The following is a 16,866-nucleotide window of genomic DNA, read 5'->3' as shown; positions in this document are numbered from 1 at the left end:
CGCAGTGAGTGTGACAAGCACAGGATCAGATAATGTAGAGAGAAAGCTATTTTATAATGCATTTGAACTTGATTATAAACCAGGGAATATAAAAATCTGTGTTTTTTTAAACTGGGAAGAGAAGCAGTTTGAGGTGTCTGTAAGAAGTCTGATTAATCTCCAAGCAAGAATACTGAAAAAAATGGGTTAAAAAAAAAAACACAACCACAAACAAACATTTGAAACAAGGATATTTAATAAATCCATCAGGTCAGGATCATACAGTACCACTACAATGTAAGGGAAGTGATATAGTATCTATATGTTACATAAGGAACAAAAAGTTACTCGAACAGTTTCAGTCCCTCAGCAGAGCACACAGCTTTGTAACTAAATTTGAAAGAATAATCAGGAGAGGGAAGATGAATGGAAATAATGTAGCAAGAGTTTAACCTATGCTTGAACATTACCAGCTAATCGCTTGTCTGAGGTAAGAAAGCCAATTACTTCTAAATCTCAGAAAACCATTGAGGAGCGTTGCACAGAGCACTGCTCAGCATCTAGAGAAAACAGGGGGAAGGTGAAGGGGCAGGTCAGCGCAAGACTGGTACCGAGTGTGAGGAAACTGGATATAATGGAGAAGAGAAACAGAAGACACAGAGAAATGGAGATTCTACCTGGAGAGGCAGAAAAAATCAATGGAGCTAATAGTTAAGTAACACAGGCTTCTGCTGTAAAATGGGAGCTTATGAGTAGGAGAGGTGTGGTGATTTTAATAGACTGAAAGACAAAGTGACCAACTGCCATGGGAAACTCAGTCTCATTCAAGGATATTTGTGTTTGAAGCTCCTTTGGGGAGTTCAGTCTCCAGGGTTTGCAATCTTGTTCTGCAGGGTGGGGCTGAGATAGATGGTACTATCTTCTCGAAGCAGTAAGGGCTCGAAAAGTAAAGCAAATATTAGTAATAGGTTCACAGGCAAAGTTTGTCAGTGTAAGATCATTTCAACTGTACTTGAATCTGTGATCTTCTGACAGCATGCTTGATTTTCTTTTTCTTTCTTTTCTTTGACACAATTTTAAAAATATTTCCTTCCTTAAAAGACAGGAAGGGAAGATGCTTCTCTCTCCCTTCCCCAAGAACAACTGTGAGCCTCCCCCAAAAACCATTAGTGGATGAAAATGTCAGCTCCACCATGTGGACAGCCATGTTTGAGTGGCTGCTGTCACCACCACCGCTGTCATCCGGTGGCTTTGCAGCTGCTACAGGGACACATACAGCAGCTCATGGGCTACACACCCACCTCCAGCCCCTTTGTCTCTCCCAGCCAGCGTGGGCAGAGCCATGCCCACCCTGTGTCCAGCCAGATTCAGCATTCCTGGTGCCATAGGACCACATCACCTGGCAGCCACAGTGCCCAGCTGGTGGGACCAGCACAAGAAGCACTGAGACCCTGGGGTGCATGTATGTATGCCAGGTGTATGGCACTGCTGGTGGGGGAGAAGCAAGCTAAAGAGCCAAGGCAGCTGCTGCCAGTTCCTGCACTAACAACCTGGCTTCAGTTTCTTAGAACCGAATCATTTGTAGAATAAAATCCAGACTTCCACTGCTCATCGCTCAATGAGGCTGAACTCAACATCGGTGTTGTAGACCCTTGTCCTGCAAAAGGCTCCAGACCAGCAGTTTTTCTTCCAGTAGTCATGCCGGTTCCCTTCACTGTCTGCTCCGAAGCCAAATACAGAAACCTGCACACACACCAGAGCCATCACTGCACAGGTGCTTGGTCACCCTTGAGGGTGCACAGACAGACGGTGGTATGGCAGGTGGTATGGTGGCAGCACCTGGTCGTGCTGGCCACGCTCACCTGCTGGCAAGCATGCAAGGCAAAGAGCAGGGCAGCGAAGCTGGTGGAGGGGTACCATCCGTGGTGCTGTGTCCAGTTGTCATGGATGTACTTGAGGAAAGCTGGGCTTAGGATCAGCACCTGAGTGGGAAGCAGAGGAGCCATCATCTGCTCCCTGTGCTGCAAATGTGATGGCCAGCCCCCACCACCAGCACAGCCATCAGCCTTCCTGCTTGCCAGCTCTTCCCCCATCCCACTGAAAAACAAGCCTGGTCTCTGCCCAGAGGAACCCTGCCTGCCCAGGAGGAGTGGAACCCACTGAACCCTTACCTTGTTTCTGTCAGCTTTGATGAACTGTTTCACTCGCACATATGTGCTGCAAAAGCCAGAGGATAGCAGCGAGCATGGGGCACCCCTACTGCTGGGGCCTCTCCTTCAGAGGCAGTTGGTTTGCAGAGGGTGACTATGTCTGCTAGCACTTGGCCCCATGCCAGCCCAGCCCCTTGGGCTGGCCCAGCAGGAGCCCCTGGCCGGGCTCTGGGAAGGGTCACATCAAGCCCATGGTCCCACACAGGAGACAGCCATCACCCCACCTGCAGGGGTTATGGGACTGCAGGATGCCCAAGCTCTGTGGGGACAGGGCAGTGCTTACCGTGGTGCAGAGGAATGCCAGAACCCTCATCCAGGGGCCCTTTATCCCACCAGGACCATGATGCCAGGGCCTCAGTGAGGCACCAAGGTCCCCAGAACCACCCCGCACCATCCTCAGGGTCTCTAGCGCAAGAGATGCTGTTGCCCCAAAGCTGATGTGTTGCATGGGCTCTCCAGTGGAGAAGGCACTGGCCACCCACTGCAGGTCCAGTGGCTTGAAGGGGACAAGGACAAGGTGGACACCAGGCCTGAGGTTCACTGCACTCTCGGGTACATGAAGTCATGGGTTGGTCTCGTGCCATCATCCAGCTCAAAGCCAGCAATCTTCACTCTGTTCATTCTAGGGAACAGTGGGAAGGCACACCCCAAAATGAAGCTGTGTGCCAGTCCCAAGCTGCTGGCCCCACCAGGCAGGGACACCAGGTCACTGTGGCCAGCAGCACAGAGGGAACATGGGCAACCCAGGGCTAGCATGTGCCCCAGGGTGGGGGGCTGCAGGGAGCAGGGCCAGCAGTCCCTCTCCCCCACCATCACAGGGCTTGTGTTTGTGGATTGGAAAGGGGACAACAGGGGCATGTCAGGGTCCTGGGGAGACAGGGAGGGGCAAAGCCCTTTTGGGGTACCCACCTCAGCACCCAGTCATGCCCATCGATCTGCAGCCCGTGGCCAGACCCCTTCAACCACCCCGAGTTCCCCACCACTGCACGAGTCCTGCAGCAAGATGGGTCCCACAGGCCACTGCTCGGGACCCAGAAGACAGTGAAGGGCTGCTGAATTATGGCCTGGAGCTGGACGCTATTCGGGTGACCCTGCAGGGTCTGGAGGAGCAAGGCTATCAACAGGCAGCATTAGTGCCCCACCCCCAGTACCCCCAGAAGGGGACAGAACCCCACTCGAACCAGCAGAGCCCTGGGAAAGGCACAGAAAACCCCAATGAGATAACAGGAAAAGGGTGCGGGACAGCCCAGAGAGGTGGGAGCAGTGGTGAGCTGGGGTCCCTGCATCCCCTTCATCCCCCATTGCCTCCATCTGACTTGACCTCGGCCTTGCCCACCACAAACAGATTTGGTGACACTGGCAAGAGCCCTGAGCTGCCACCCGTGCCCCACTCACCAGCCACCACTGAACCATGTCAGAGGAGAGCTCATGGGCTGTGCCCTTCAGCAGATGCCCCATGGCCATGTCATAGTGGGCGTTGAACCGTGCAGAGCCATTGACAGCAGCAGTGCAGCAGGCAGCAGGGGTGTCGAGGAGTGGCAGAGCCCCAGATAACGGGCTGAGGCCACCCACGGGGGCTTGGAAACATTGCCACAGACAAGGCAGGCACAGGATGAGCACCACCTGCATGCACCTCTGGCACAGCATTGCTCATGCCACCTGCAGTGAGATGTCACAGGGAGTGGCAGTGGCACCGCAGAAGCCCTTCCCACCCATGCTCCCACCTCCTGGGACACCCCTTGGCTGCTCACCAACCCTGGACCTGACATAGCCTGGTACATGTTTCCTTTGCAAACCATTCAATGCCTTTATTGCTGTGCCCTGCTTCTGACACTGTTGCAGTTACTTAGGTCCGGGCAGGGCTGGCTGCAGCATGTGCTGTGGGAGGAGCTGCTCTCTGCCTGCAACACTTCTAGGGTCTGCAAACTGACCCGCGAACAAGTGCCAAAGCATCCTCACCCTGGCCCCGAGCCAAACTCCAGCTCCCCTCCAGAGTGGCAGCTGCCTGCACGTGAAGCAGCCCCTCTGCCTCCCCCTGCCACTGGATCTAGATAGAGTACAAGAACAATAAGTTGTCATAGACAAAGTTGTCATTTGGATAGAGGTGCACGGCATCCCTTTTTTGCAAGTCATATAGTAGGTATTCAGTGTCTCTCACACATTCTTTTTCTGCATGACTAGCTGGAAAGATCATCACATACTGAACCAAAGTAGAATGTCCTGGAAAATTTAAGTCTTTAAGATCATTAGAAGAATTTGCCCATGGTGATATACGAGTAAGTATTAAATTAGGCTCTGGAACTATCAGGTGAGGTAACATGATGATTCACCGCACTGAGATCCTGAGCAAATCTGTACTCTGCTGAAGGGAACTGGAGTTCCCTGGGTCTCAGAGTAATTCTAGAGCTAAAGCAGTGACAGACATCAACTCTAGATCAGACGATACATGCCAACACTCACCACTGACCCAGGATGGCAACCTCCTTCTGTCCTACCCAAAGGTTTCAAACCCAACACACTGTCTTCCTACGGCAGGAAGCTACCTTATTTATAATTCGTAACAGCATTAACGCATTCCTTGAGATGGAACTACAGATACATTATGCAGGCAACCAGGCCACCATTTGGAAGCAGCACTGAAGCCTTCTGGTGAGAAATTTATTCTACAACGGAGAGCGCCATAGTGAATAAATAAGACTGAGACGGGGTCCTTTTCCTCAAGGGAAAAGCACGCAGCAGATCAATGATTGTTGAACCAGGCAGAATTCTCAGAAAAAAGCAACCCCTAACTCTTAACAAGAAAAAGAAGGTCATTCCTCTTAATAAAAGCACAGCTGTGCTGAAACAAGTCAACACAATGTACTCACCTGTCCTCCTCCCAAATGAAGGTGTACAGGCAACATGTTTCTCTGGAAATGACGTGCTCAGGGCATCAGGTTTTCTTATCCCATCCTTTCACGGTGTCACCTTTAAAAATCAAGAACAGGTCAGTTGTGGTGTTGGCTTGGGAGATTCCCATGCCTGGGGGAAGTCAGTAATTCCACAATAGTAAGCCTGTTTGGACACAGACCAGTCTGAGGTGCCCCCTGCCTCCAGACATCTCCCTGGACCCTGAGCAGCACGTACACGTGCATGGAGGAAAAGAATGCCAGGGAACAGGCCAGAGAAATGGGGGGGGGGGGGGGTCGGGGGGGGGGGGGGGGGGAGAAAATAAAAAAAGAAGAAGTAAAAAAAAAGAGACAGATACAGATCAGGACAGAGATGTAAAGGAAAAACCTGTCCTGGGCTGCAGGACAGAGATGGAGGATGAAGAAAAGGGAAGAAGGAGAGGGAGTAGGACAGAATCAGAGAGAGTAAAATAGAAGGGAGCAGCAGAACGAGTGATAAAGGCAGAAGAGAAGAGGGAGCAGGACAGAAGAATAGAATGCAGAGCTATAGGGAATCAAAACACGATGGGTTTGTATGGCAAGGTTTGGGAAGGAGGAGGAAAAGGAGGAGAAAGAAGAAGCAGCAAGAAGAAACAACGTGTGATCAACTGACCGCAGCTGCCGTTCCCCATCCCCCTGCGGGGAGGAGACAGGGAAATCGGCAGTAAAGTTAAGCCCCGTAGAAATGGGGGCTGGAGGGAAGGTGTTCTGAAGATTTGCTTTTCCGGCACGTTCTCCTGCTCTGACTTGACTGCTAATCAATCGCGCTGATTTCCCCAGGTTCAGTCTGTTTCGCCCACGGAGGTAATGGCGGAGTGACCTCCCCATCCTTGTGCCCACTCGTGAGCTTTTTGTTATATTCTGGCCCCCCTGTCCAGCGGAGGAGGGGGAGCGGTAAGAGCAGCTTCGGTCCAGCCCGGGTCACCCCCACACAAAATCACAGCGGCACAGGGAAGGGGAGGGGGGGCAGAGGAGGGGCAGGGGGCGCCTGGGGCACACAAGAGGGGAGACAGGGTCCCACGGACCAGGACTCACCACAGCTCTCGCTTTGGTACCGCTGCGAAAATGTGCCAGTTCAGACGCGCCTTTCCCCCTCTCCTCTCCCTCCCTCCCTCCCGCAGAACGCCGGCCGCTCGGCTCCCCCACCCCCGGTAACCCCCGGGTGTCTCACAGCTGTTCCTCGCAAGACGCGGCCTCCCGGACACGGCGCGTCGCTCCCTCGCGCACCGGGGGCCGCCCCAGGCTGTGGGTGACACACGGACCCCGCGGGTGACACACGGACCCCGCTGTGCACGCTGGCACCCGGCTGCTGCGGGGCTGGTCCCCCCCCACCGCAGGGCCAGGCCCTCTGTGCCCGCAGCAGGAGGCAGCTGCTGCCCGCCTGCCCTCGGGTTCCTTCTCCTTCGCCTCGCCCCGGCCGGCCCGGCTCCTGCCCACACCGGGCCGTGCCCCCGCTGCCCTCCCGCACCCGCGCCGCGGGGGGCGAGGCCGGGCAGGGACAACCCCCGCCAGCCCGAGGCGGCGCGGCCCCCGGCAGAGGGACAGAAGCGCAGGGGGCCGTGACCGGCGCCGCTCGGCCCCGCCCGGAGCCGCTCCTGCCGCAGGCCCTTCCCGAGCGGCAGCGGGGGGCCGGCTGGCCGCCGCCACGGCAGCGCCGGGGGCACCTGGGGCTGGGGCCCGGCTGCGGGGGAGATGCTGCAGCGGGGGCAGCGGCGCGGGGCGAGCGGGGGCCGCGGCAGGCTCGGGGGTCTGGCGAGCTGGGGAGGCGCCGGCGCCCGGGGGGCGGCCTCCTGCTTCCCCGCCTCCCCCCCTCAGCCCCCGGACCCTCCGGGGCTCCCGCACCCGGCTCGCGGGCGGCTGAAGCTTCCCGTGCCGCCCCCCGAGGCGGCCGGCGGGCAGGAGACACCCCCACGCCCCCCGCAGGGTCCGCTCGCCTCCCCCGCGCTCCTGGCACCGCCCCGGCGCGCCGCCATGCTGCTCCTGCAGCGCTTATGCCGCGCCGCAGGGGCCAGCGCTGGCCGCGAACGTCGGGCTGCAGTTCTGCACGCCGAGCGCCCGTCTGCGGCTCCGTACCGAGAGGCAGCAGCGGGCGCCGCGGCACCACCCCGCAGGCAGCGCGGGATCGCGGTGCCGTTAACGGCGACCGGCAGCGCCGAGGGGAGGTGCCACCGCGCATGCTCGGCGCCAGGGCTGCAGCACCGATTTTTGGCCGCCGGGTCACAGCAGCAGCGCTCCCCCAACCGGGTGGCTGCAGTACCCAATTTTTTGTCGCCAGGTGGCAGCAGGTCCCCACCAGCCCTGTGCTGAGCACTGGCCGGGCGAGCACTGGGCCGGGTCTCAGCCCAGTTTACACCACCGGGCCCCGGGAGTGCTCGCTGCGGCTGCGGGGTGCCCTTCCCCCTGCCCTTTGCCCACTCGCAGCCCGGGCATTCACACTTATTGCCTCCGTATGCAAAAGCATCTACGTGCCTCAAGCATTTCAGTCCTTTGCGTCTGACGGCTTTAACAGTCGGGTGGTTCTTTGTGTCCATGCCCCCACCCCATTACCAAGGGAGAAGCCGCAGCACAAGGAACCGGCGGCACAAGTAGGGGGTGCGGTGTCTCCTACGGTTAAGTCCCAGCGATTGCTGTTGTTCCAGGAGAAATTCACACACACGTGGGTACCACTGGGCTTGCTTTAGTCACAGCTCAGAGCCGGGCTGCCACCCCAGTGAGTGGCAGAGAACCAAGCGATACAGCACAGCTTATATACACTTATCAAACCATTAGTCAACATCTGAAGTTTGTAGCAGTTTCCTTTGGTCCTGTCAGTTCTGCAAATCCATCGCCTGACTGTCCCAGGTGATTCATCTCCTCGGCTCCAGGCTCTGCCTTGGCTCCAGGCTCCTCCTCTGATCGTGATCTTCTTTCTGCCAACTTTAACTCACACGCTCCTTCAATTCCTATTCTCATATACTAATTTTTCTAAAACCACCTGTGTTTCTAAGAGCACCTGTGTGCACAAATTGACCATCTGTTGTTTCTCTGTTCTCCCACTGACTAACTGGACTGGGTTTTAAACCAGCCTTGAAATAGGGCTACGCTAGGGACGAGGCCTGGTTCTGCCACTTAGCTGCTTCGGCACTTTAAATTTCTTAGTTAAGAATACATTTTCTTTAACAACATGAGCAATACTCTTACATGACAATGTGTGTTTGCCAATATTGGCAGAGGCTAAAACTCCTAACACTTTCCTTCTTACCTATAATATGAGCAGTTATTTCAATTAAGGAAGAATAATGACCCTGAAAGATAGTCTTAACATTATTATTAAAGATCAGTTTAGAAAAACTCAGCTTTAATATTTTTTCTTGCTAATTTTCCTTCTAATAATCATTTCATAGAATCACTGAATGGTTTGGGTTGGAAGTGACCCCAAAGACCCCCCAGTTCCAGCCCCCTGCCACGGGCAGGGTCACCTCCCCCAGCCCAGGCTGCTCCCAGCCCCGTCCAGCCTGGCCTTGGCCACTGCCAGGGATGGGGCACCCTCAGCTGCCATGGGCAACGTATTCCAAGTCTCACTAGCCTCACTGTAAAGATTTTCTTCCTAATACCTAACATAAATCTCCCCTCTTTCAGTTTAAAGCCGTTACCCCCTTGTCCTATCGCTAAAGGCTCGTGTAAAAAGCCCCTCTCCAGCTTTCCTGTGGGCCCCCATTTAGGCACTGGAAGGTGCCCAGGGCCTTCTCTGCTCCAGGCTGAACAGCCCCAGCTCTCAGCCTGTCCCCACAGGAGAGGTGTTCCAGCCTCTGATCATCTTCGGGCCCCTCCTGTGGACTCACTCCAACAGCTCCAGGTCCTTATGTTGGGGGCCTTGAGTGGAGTAGAGGGGGAGAATCACCTCAGCCTGTTGGCCAGGCTTCTTTGATTGCAGCCCAGGATTCAGTTGGCTGGCTGAGCTGCCAGTGCACATTGCTGGGTCCTGTTGAGCTTCTCGTCCACCAACACCCCCAAGTTCCTCCTGCTCAGGGCTGCTCCCAATCCGTTCTCTGCCCAGCCTGTGTTTGTGCTTGCAATTGCCCCGACCCACGTGCAGGACCTGGTACTTGGCCTTGGTGAACATCATGAGGTTTGCACGGTCCCACCTCTCAAGCCTGTCAAGGTCCCACTGGGGACTCCTACTACTGGTAGCAGAGATCTTCCGTTCTGTTCAATTAAGTTTGCAGGGTCTTGGAAAATACCTAAACCAAACTTCAGCACCTTTGTGAGAATGCTCACACCTACCAGCAGATAGCTGGTAATAAGCCATATTAAAGTACATTCTCATCTGATTTTGCTTTGGTTTAGGAGAACTTAGGCTGGACTTAGAGTTGACTTAGGGACCTTAGGCTCGACTTGGGGACCTTTGACTCAACTTAAGCTCAACTTAGGGACCTTTAGCTCTACTTAGGCTTGACTTAGAGACCTTAGGCTCGACTCAGAGTCAACTTAGAGACCCTAGGCTTGACTTAGAGACCCTAGACTCAACTTAGAGACCTTAATTTCAGCTTAAGCATAATTTACAGGCTGTAGCACAAGTCTGATGGGGAGCGGCTGAAGGGAGCTGGGGGTGTTCAGCATGGAGAGGAGGAGGTTTGGGGGGGGCCTTATTGCTCCCTACAACTGCCTGAAAGGACGCTGTAGGCAGCAGGGTTTGGTTTCTTCTGCCAGATAACATGCGACAGGGCAAAGGAAAATGGCCTCAAGCTGCACCAGGAAAGGTTTAGACTGGACGTTAGGAAAAGATTCTTCACAGGAAGGATGGTCAAGCATCGGAACAGGCTGCCCAGGGAGGTGGTGGAATCACCGGCCCTGGAGGTGTTTAAAAAATGCATAGATGCAGTGGTTGAGGATATGGTTTAGTGGTGGGCTTGGCGGTGCTGGGTTAACGGTGGGACTTGATGATTTCAAAGGTCTTTTCCAACCTAAATGACTCTATGATTCCCCCTGGCCCAGAGAAATGTAAATAGACAGCATAAATACGCAAGACCAAAAATGGAAGACAAGCAGGCATTTGTGGGAAGCAGAAGAAGGAGGAAATAAAATACAGGGGTGGACCGGGACTGGCTTTAGGTAAGGAAAAAGCAGAGAGATAGCTGCATAGGCAGCAGTCTTCATAAGGCATCTAAATATCCTGAAATAAGAGCTTATCTATGAACAAGTTGTCTGCATGTACTGAAACAGGCAGGGACCGGCTGTTGTAGCACAACATGCTTCCAAAAATGGCCAGCCTTCACTTCCAGGTACAACCTGTTGGCTGGTTCTGCTGCCAGGGTAGAGGAATCACTACACATAGGTTTGCAGCTACTATACACATAATGTCCTGTCCCAGCAACAGGAGGTGCCACTACTCATACCAAAGGAGTAGATCCTTGGCCTAAAAAATTCAAACCACTTACATCTAGCTAAGAAGTCATGGGTCAAGTCTAGGATGGAAAGAACAGCAATGTCAGAGAGACAAAAGATAAAGGGTAGAGGTGAGGAAGGGAACATGTAGAACTCTGTCCAAATATAAGCAAGACCATACGGAATGCAATTCTAGCAGTTTTCTAAATCACAGCTGCTTGGCTTGGCAACTTAATTACTTCTATTTTTTATTTTTTTTTAGTGCTCTGTAAACATAAACAGGTCACATCCATTCACTTTCAATTTTACCATCATATGTTTAATCAAGAAAACATACTAGAAGGAAGAACATAAGAACTTAAGACATCAAAAAATCATTTAAATGCATGCTGTGGAACCTGTAAGCTCTGCTTAGTACTCAGCCCATTGATATTTATTTGTTTTTTGTAAACTAGGTTAGTAGCTGCTTGCATATTCATATGATGGATTCAGCATTATTTCAAGTAAATTGCCTTTGTTACCTTAATACTGTATCTTTAATACTACAATGATACCTCAGCTCCTGCTACAACATTGACTTTCAGTGCTGTTTAATCAAGTTTCCATGAACTGTTGAAGTATATTTAAGGCAGAGTGCTGAGCATTAACCTGAGCATCTTTTCTTTTTTTTTTTTCCCTCCAGATAACCTAGAAGCTAACCAAGTCTCTAGTTCTACATTAAAGCAGTTTGGGCTCTGGTAGAGTTGACAGAGGCTATTAGGAGAGGTCTCAGATCGGCTGACAATGGGTAAGATTCATTAATATTGTTCTCTTTGGTCTGTTCACAATATTACAGGTGAGAAGCTGAGTAGGCTACGACACTTACCTACTGCCCAGGGATTGCTCCCACATTATAGTAGTCTCCCCAAATTTGTTTTGTGGCCCTACTGCTGCATCCTGACACGCGGCTGGCCCCTTTACTCATGTTCCAACACAGTGTGTGGCTTAGTCTGGGATTCTGTTTACTCCATCACACACATTTCTTGCACTGGAGCTTGCCAAATAAACGCTTCCAGACACTGGTTCTAATTCTGTGGCAGAATAATACACAGTCTGTGCAAAAGGAGGCAGTATTTTATGTAGATGAACTTCTAGTTGCTCAGCAGCCGGCTTTGTCCCTTTTCCACATCTTTGAAGTTGGCATTGGATTCATTTTTCTATGCGTGTTTTCAACACTAGTCTTTTTTTCATCATTACCACTGTCCCAGACTTTCTCAAAGCAGCTGAAAGCAGCAGGGTACAACAAAGGGAACAGCTTGAGGCACTTTGCTACTGACAGTGCAAGCATGGCTGTGCAGCTCTGTCCTGGTACACCTTTGTAAAATACGCTTGGCAAGAGCTTCAGCAGAGTCCTCATAGGCTGCTTGGTATTGCTGGGGGAAGTGGAGAGAAATCCCCTGCCAGTCAACAATTTGATTTTCTGCCTTCTCGGTATGGAACTTTACTCCTCACCAGCACAATGTATTAAAAAGACTCCTTAATTCCCCATGCAAAAGGATGTTTATCGTTCTTGCTTCTGCAGAGGAAAGATAGGCACAGGGACACGTAAACATCCCCACTATTGGGAATGTACTGGATAAAACACAGTCCGGTGAATTCAGAAGGCCAAAGGCAAAAACAAAAATTGTTTTAGGGAGTCATAAATGAGGATAAGCATGCAATCTGTGGGACATCTTGCTGGACTTGGGAAAGGACTTTCCTGTCTTTTCTGTAGGGCTGCAAGCCTCACTGCCAAATCCAGAGGAAACCGTGTAAGAAATCGGCGAGGCTTAGACACCTATTGTCTTACTGAGAAACAAACTCCTTTTGTGTAAAATAATAAGCTGTTAAGTGTCCTCCCCTCTTTTGAGAGCAAGCAGCGCTTATGCAAAGTGTATGCAATAGATACAGCATAGTTAAAATACCTCAGATGATCAGAGGCTAAACAGAAGTAAATTCAGCTGAGAAATTAAAGAAAACTCGACTGATCAATGAAGGCACAGTTCTAGAAAAGACTAAATTAACTCCCGATTTGACAGAACATTCTTATCACCATTGTGTCACACCTTTAACTCATTTTGTTAAGAGAAGTAGTGAACTTTTCTAAAGTCTCTTTGAAGGACTTGATCAAGTAGGCTCCCAGTTCATTGTTCGTCTCCTGAACAGCTGCGTCATAACTGCCAAAGAGCGGAGTTGAAGCCTTCATATCCTCCCTGTTTGCTTGGAGTAAAATAAGGTTAAGCTCCTCTGCTACACTTTCATATTTTTGGTGGTCAAATCTGCAGAGACTGGCATCATCAATCGGGTAGGTGATGCCAGCAGGGTAGCAGTCCCTTGGAACTGGGAACTCCACATTCTTCAGCATTGGCAGCTCACAGAGAAATGTGAAAAGACGTTTAAGTGCTTGGGATGACAGTGGGTTTCCAAGAAACTTAAACTCCTGTAGTCTCTGGCAAGGGCTTAAACCTAATATCAACATGTAGACGTGAGTGTCTTGGATGTTACAATCCTCCAAGGTAAGACTCCTGAGCACTGAAGAGGAACGGCTGAGAAGCTTAAAGAATATCGATGGGTAAAGGTCAGGTATATTATGACCACTCAGGTCCAGGGCTTCTAAGTGATTAGCATGGAAGCTGTTGGCTAAATAGGCCATATCAGCATGGTTCAATGAGCAGTTAGAAACATCCAGCATCTTCAGTGGAGTTTTTAGTGGGCTGCAGAATAAAAGAGAGAAAAACTTTTAAGGCATAAAACATTGAAAAGCTACAGTTACAAGATTTCATGCAACTATCCACATTATGAATACAACCATCTGCCACATTCATTATTCTTTCTAAACTCTTTTGAGAAACAGAAGCATGTGCCAACAATGATGAGTATATTTCCCTCCTGAAATCAGTTCCATGAATTAGCTCCTACTTTACATGACTCCAGCTGTGTTGTTTTAAGGGGGATTAACTTGGTAACATTCTCTGTGTCTATTCTGTAACCAGTTGTATGTTGACAGGAGTCTGTTACTTGCTGGATTAATAGCAGATCGTAACTACCATAAAAGCATTGGTGGTTGCTGCTTGTAGAAACCTCTTATAATTCCAGAGATTTAGATAATTTCTAAGGAAGGATTAATTCCAATATGAAAGCCGATCAGTATTCTAACAAGACATCTGCTTTTGTTTCTAGTTTTGTTTTTAAATGCTCAAGAGGTTACGCTGTATTGTTCTGGAGTTGCAAAGAGACCTTCTGATGAAGCAGAAGGTTGTAAGAAGTGTACCTGAAATTATGTGCAAATATTCTAGCTGAATATAAAATAGTTCTGACAGATGAAAATGAAGAGAACCCTTTCACACATACTAAATCTTAGTGAGACTTCTGCCACAGACCTCAGCTGGATCAAGGTTAGAAATTTGTAATTTATTTCCATCAATATAAGCAGTGTGCCATTCACAACTTTTAAATTAAACGTCTTTTTTGTACAGGAGGAATTTTAGATCAGGGTTATTTGTCTGGATGAAAGTTTTGTCTGCCTTGGGTTTTTTTAGATGCTCTGAAAAGCCCACAGTTAACTTATTTCCTGCTCAAATATGAACACTGTTCACTGGCAACTTGTTATCTTTTAAAGAATTGCCAATTTTCCCCAGGAATTAATCATGAATATTCATACATTAGTTTAATTTGCATCAGAAAAGCATCAGATCTCTCTTCCCTTGACGTCAACAGAGACAACAAACATAAAAGATTTGAAACCGAAGTCTCAAATCAGTCTGCTATCCCCCCTGCCTACCTAAAAATACAGTATCTGTGGAATCAGTATATTTACTGCTTGTTTTTTTAGAAGACAAGAATTCACTAGAGACCCTGAAAAAATACTTGTCATATGGCTAAGTTCTTGCACCAAAGGCCAGCCCAAGCTGATTGAGGTCTAAGCTCAAGAATGTGCCAAATCAAAAATGTTTGGGTGTACCCCTCTCTTACGTGGTAGTGAAAACTATATTCTCCTCATACTCATCAGATGGGCTCTGGAAGAGCCAGGTCTTCTATGTGTGTTAGGTATATGTTGGCTTCCCATTCTCCCCAAGAAATACTGTTTCCTAGCTTCCTGCTGTCCCTTCTCACACACCCCCTGAGATATACTCACTTCCCCTTATTCTCAGATTCTCAGCTTGCTGGTGGCACAAAGGGCTGTTCTTTACGGTTTGACTGGAAGCAGGATGACCAAATTACCTGAGCAGTTTCTGTATTCTTCCTGTGAGTATAGAAAATGGCATGCTCAGCTCCGTCAGCTGCGTCATTTCACCCATCTTTTCTCCAATGTTAGTAAGCATCCGTTCATCTGTAGCTGTGAACCTCTGCACATTAAATGTTCGTGCTGGCAAGGTCAAGGACATCAATAGAGGGAAGTGCATGCTGTTGAAGAGTATTTCCAAGTGTTCCATTTCCAAGCGAACATTGTGAACTATTTCCAGTTTGCGCAACAAAGAAGGATCAGTGAGCTTTATGATATAGAAGAATTTCTGCAAAGCCAGGTTGTCAGATCTTAATGCCACACAGCAGATCTTCAGTGGACAATAGCACTTCTTCAACAGGGCCTGCACTACCAGCTCATAGTTCCGCTCTGTAACAAACAAGTCAATTAGCACATCAATACTGATTTCAAAGGTACCTGGATTGCACTCTGTGTGTTGCAGGTGAAGCAGCAGTTCTAAACAAAGCTTAGAGAGCAGCTGTGTCCTGGCCCACCTGCCCATTGTCTTCTTACACTCACAAAACTGAACTTCAACATCTTTTATACCCGTCAGGTCAACCACTTTCAACCTTTTCACGTAGGGAGAAGGATGATTCAGCACATAGTCTCTCAGCCCGGTCAGACAGCTTTCCAAGCATACTAAGCATGTTCTATGGCTCAGGTCTTCCTTGTAGTCCACAGTAGTTCCCAAAAGTTTTCCCATGTTGAAGTCAACAAGTGGCCAGTTCTCTACCAAGTCATGAATCACATCACCTTGCTCCAGTAAATAACTGGCTTTAAAAAGAAGAGGAAAAAGATTATGGGCAACACTGCTGAGACTCCTTCTGGCAAACTCTGCTTTTGACACGAATGCTTCAGCACTAATGAATCGGAGAGACTTCATTGTTGCTCTGCGCTCCTTGCTGTCACGAGGAGTGACTTTTGCATTTAACTAAAGCTCCTAGTTGCTTATTACCTTCTATTTTTATTTGCAGCTGCTGTTTGCTGCTAACAGAAGCCTTGCTGGGAAGGCAGAATGAACATGCTGATCCTCTGCTTTCTATTTTGGAGCTATACTGTGATTCTGCAGTAATTAACTGTGAGATCTTTGGTCAGAGAGGATTTATTCATTTAAACCCTCATATTTATAACAAAGCTAACTCAGCTAAGTACAGACCACTGCCCAGCAGGAACAGTAAGATCAGGGCAGCACACATACATGACAATATTTCTGTAACTTTCCTATGCCATACAAAAAGGCACTCAGGCTTCCAACTTAAACATATAACACGATCTGTATTCCACTTTCTTGTACGAAAAATGATACACTGGGGGTTCCCATGCTGAATTCAATGGGGAAGGTTTCTCAGTTAGCATCAAGATTCTTCAAACAATTATAGCCATAAGGAAAGACTGAGGTGATACAGTCATTGAGCTACACAATGTCCCTCCCTCTATTGTCCCCTTCCAATCAGCAAGGAGTAGTTAAATACTGTGGCTCCAGTGGAAAAGACACAAGGCTCTAGAAGAGCTCAGAGCCTTAGTGATGGAGACACTTGCCTGTGATAGGAAACTGAGGGTTAAGTACAAGACAAGCTGAACGAGACAGAGCACAGACTTGGAACTTTCTCATAACTTCCCAGACAAGCATCCCATTGCTGTTGCTTTGAGCAACAGATGATCTTTCCTGTTAAAAAAATCATGGTTTAAGCTGGCCGGTCAGTAAAGTGAATAAAAGTCATTACCGATGACTGGGATGAAGAAGGATCAAGTAAAGCAGTCTCTGGGTATGGGCTGTGTAGAAGAATGCTTCAGTAGAGTATGTTGTCCTTGGCTCCATGTTGGCTAGCATGTTAGCCTTGGTCTAATCCAAAAAGAAGAGCCCCTTTCTGCCACATATATGAAACAGATCTATATATGTTCCTAATAAAAAACAAATACCAGCTGGGAAAAGTAGTGTTATTCTACCTGCATATTTGGGTCATAAAGAGAATCTGGGTTTATACCGTGCCTTCCTGTTTCCTTCTGTCTCGTTATAAAATACTATTATTTTTAGTAACAGTAATATTTCCTTCTACTTTGCATACTTCCTTGACTGAATTTGCAGACTTCAGCCAATCATACTCGTGTACATGCATATATGCGT

At 49.4% G+C, this 16,866-nt stretch overlaps 1 protein-coding gene and 1 non-coding gene across 2 annotated transcripts; both read right to left on the bottom strand.

Annotated features, from left to right (window-relative positions):
- Window positions 1-4,572: 4,572 nt before the first annotated feature.
- On the bottom strand, window positions 4,573-4,657 carry LOC130152006 (small nucleolar RNA SNORD45). The gene has a single exon (XR_008822847.1). It is a non-coding gene; the product is annotated as a small nucleolar RNA SNORD45 (small nucleolar RNA).
- A 7,156-nt stretch (window positions 4,658-11,813) lies between these two features.
- On the bottom strand, window positions 11,814-15,624 carry LRRC14B (leucine rich repeat containing 14B). Its single transcript, XM_056344147.1, has 2 exons — window positions 14,720-15,624; window positions 11,814-13,212 (listed from the first exon to the last, which is right to left on the bottom strand). Exons 1-2 carry the CDS (start codon window positions 15,622-15,624, stop codon window positions 12,567-12,569), a joined length of 1,551 nt encoding a protein of 516 aa, XP_056200122.1. The 3' UTR covers window positions 11,814-12,566.
- Window positions 15,625-16,866: the final 1,242 nt, after the last annotated feature.

Source organism: Falco biarmicus, chromosome 6 (assembly GCF_023638135.1).
Source record: "Falco biarmicus isolate bFalBia1 chromosome 6, bFalBia1.pri, whole genome shotgun sequence".
Classification (NCBI taxonomy): Eukaryota; Metazoa; Chordata; class Aves; order Falconiformes; family Falconidae; genus Falco; species Falco biarmicus.
Note: the sequence above shows the minus strand (reverse complement) of the source record. Positions and strands in the feature narration are given on the sequence as shown.

Excerpts from the sequence above, each read along its gene's own strand:
- LRRC14B (XM_056344147.1), bottom strand. The coding sequence starts at position 15,624 with ATGAAGTCTCTCCGATTCATTAGTGCTGAAGCATTCGTGTCAAAAGCA. Across the intron at positions 13,213-14,719 it reads AGAATACAGAAACTGCTCAG|CCCACTAAAAACTCCACTGA; the intron begins GTAATTTGGTCA and ends TTTATTCTGCAG.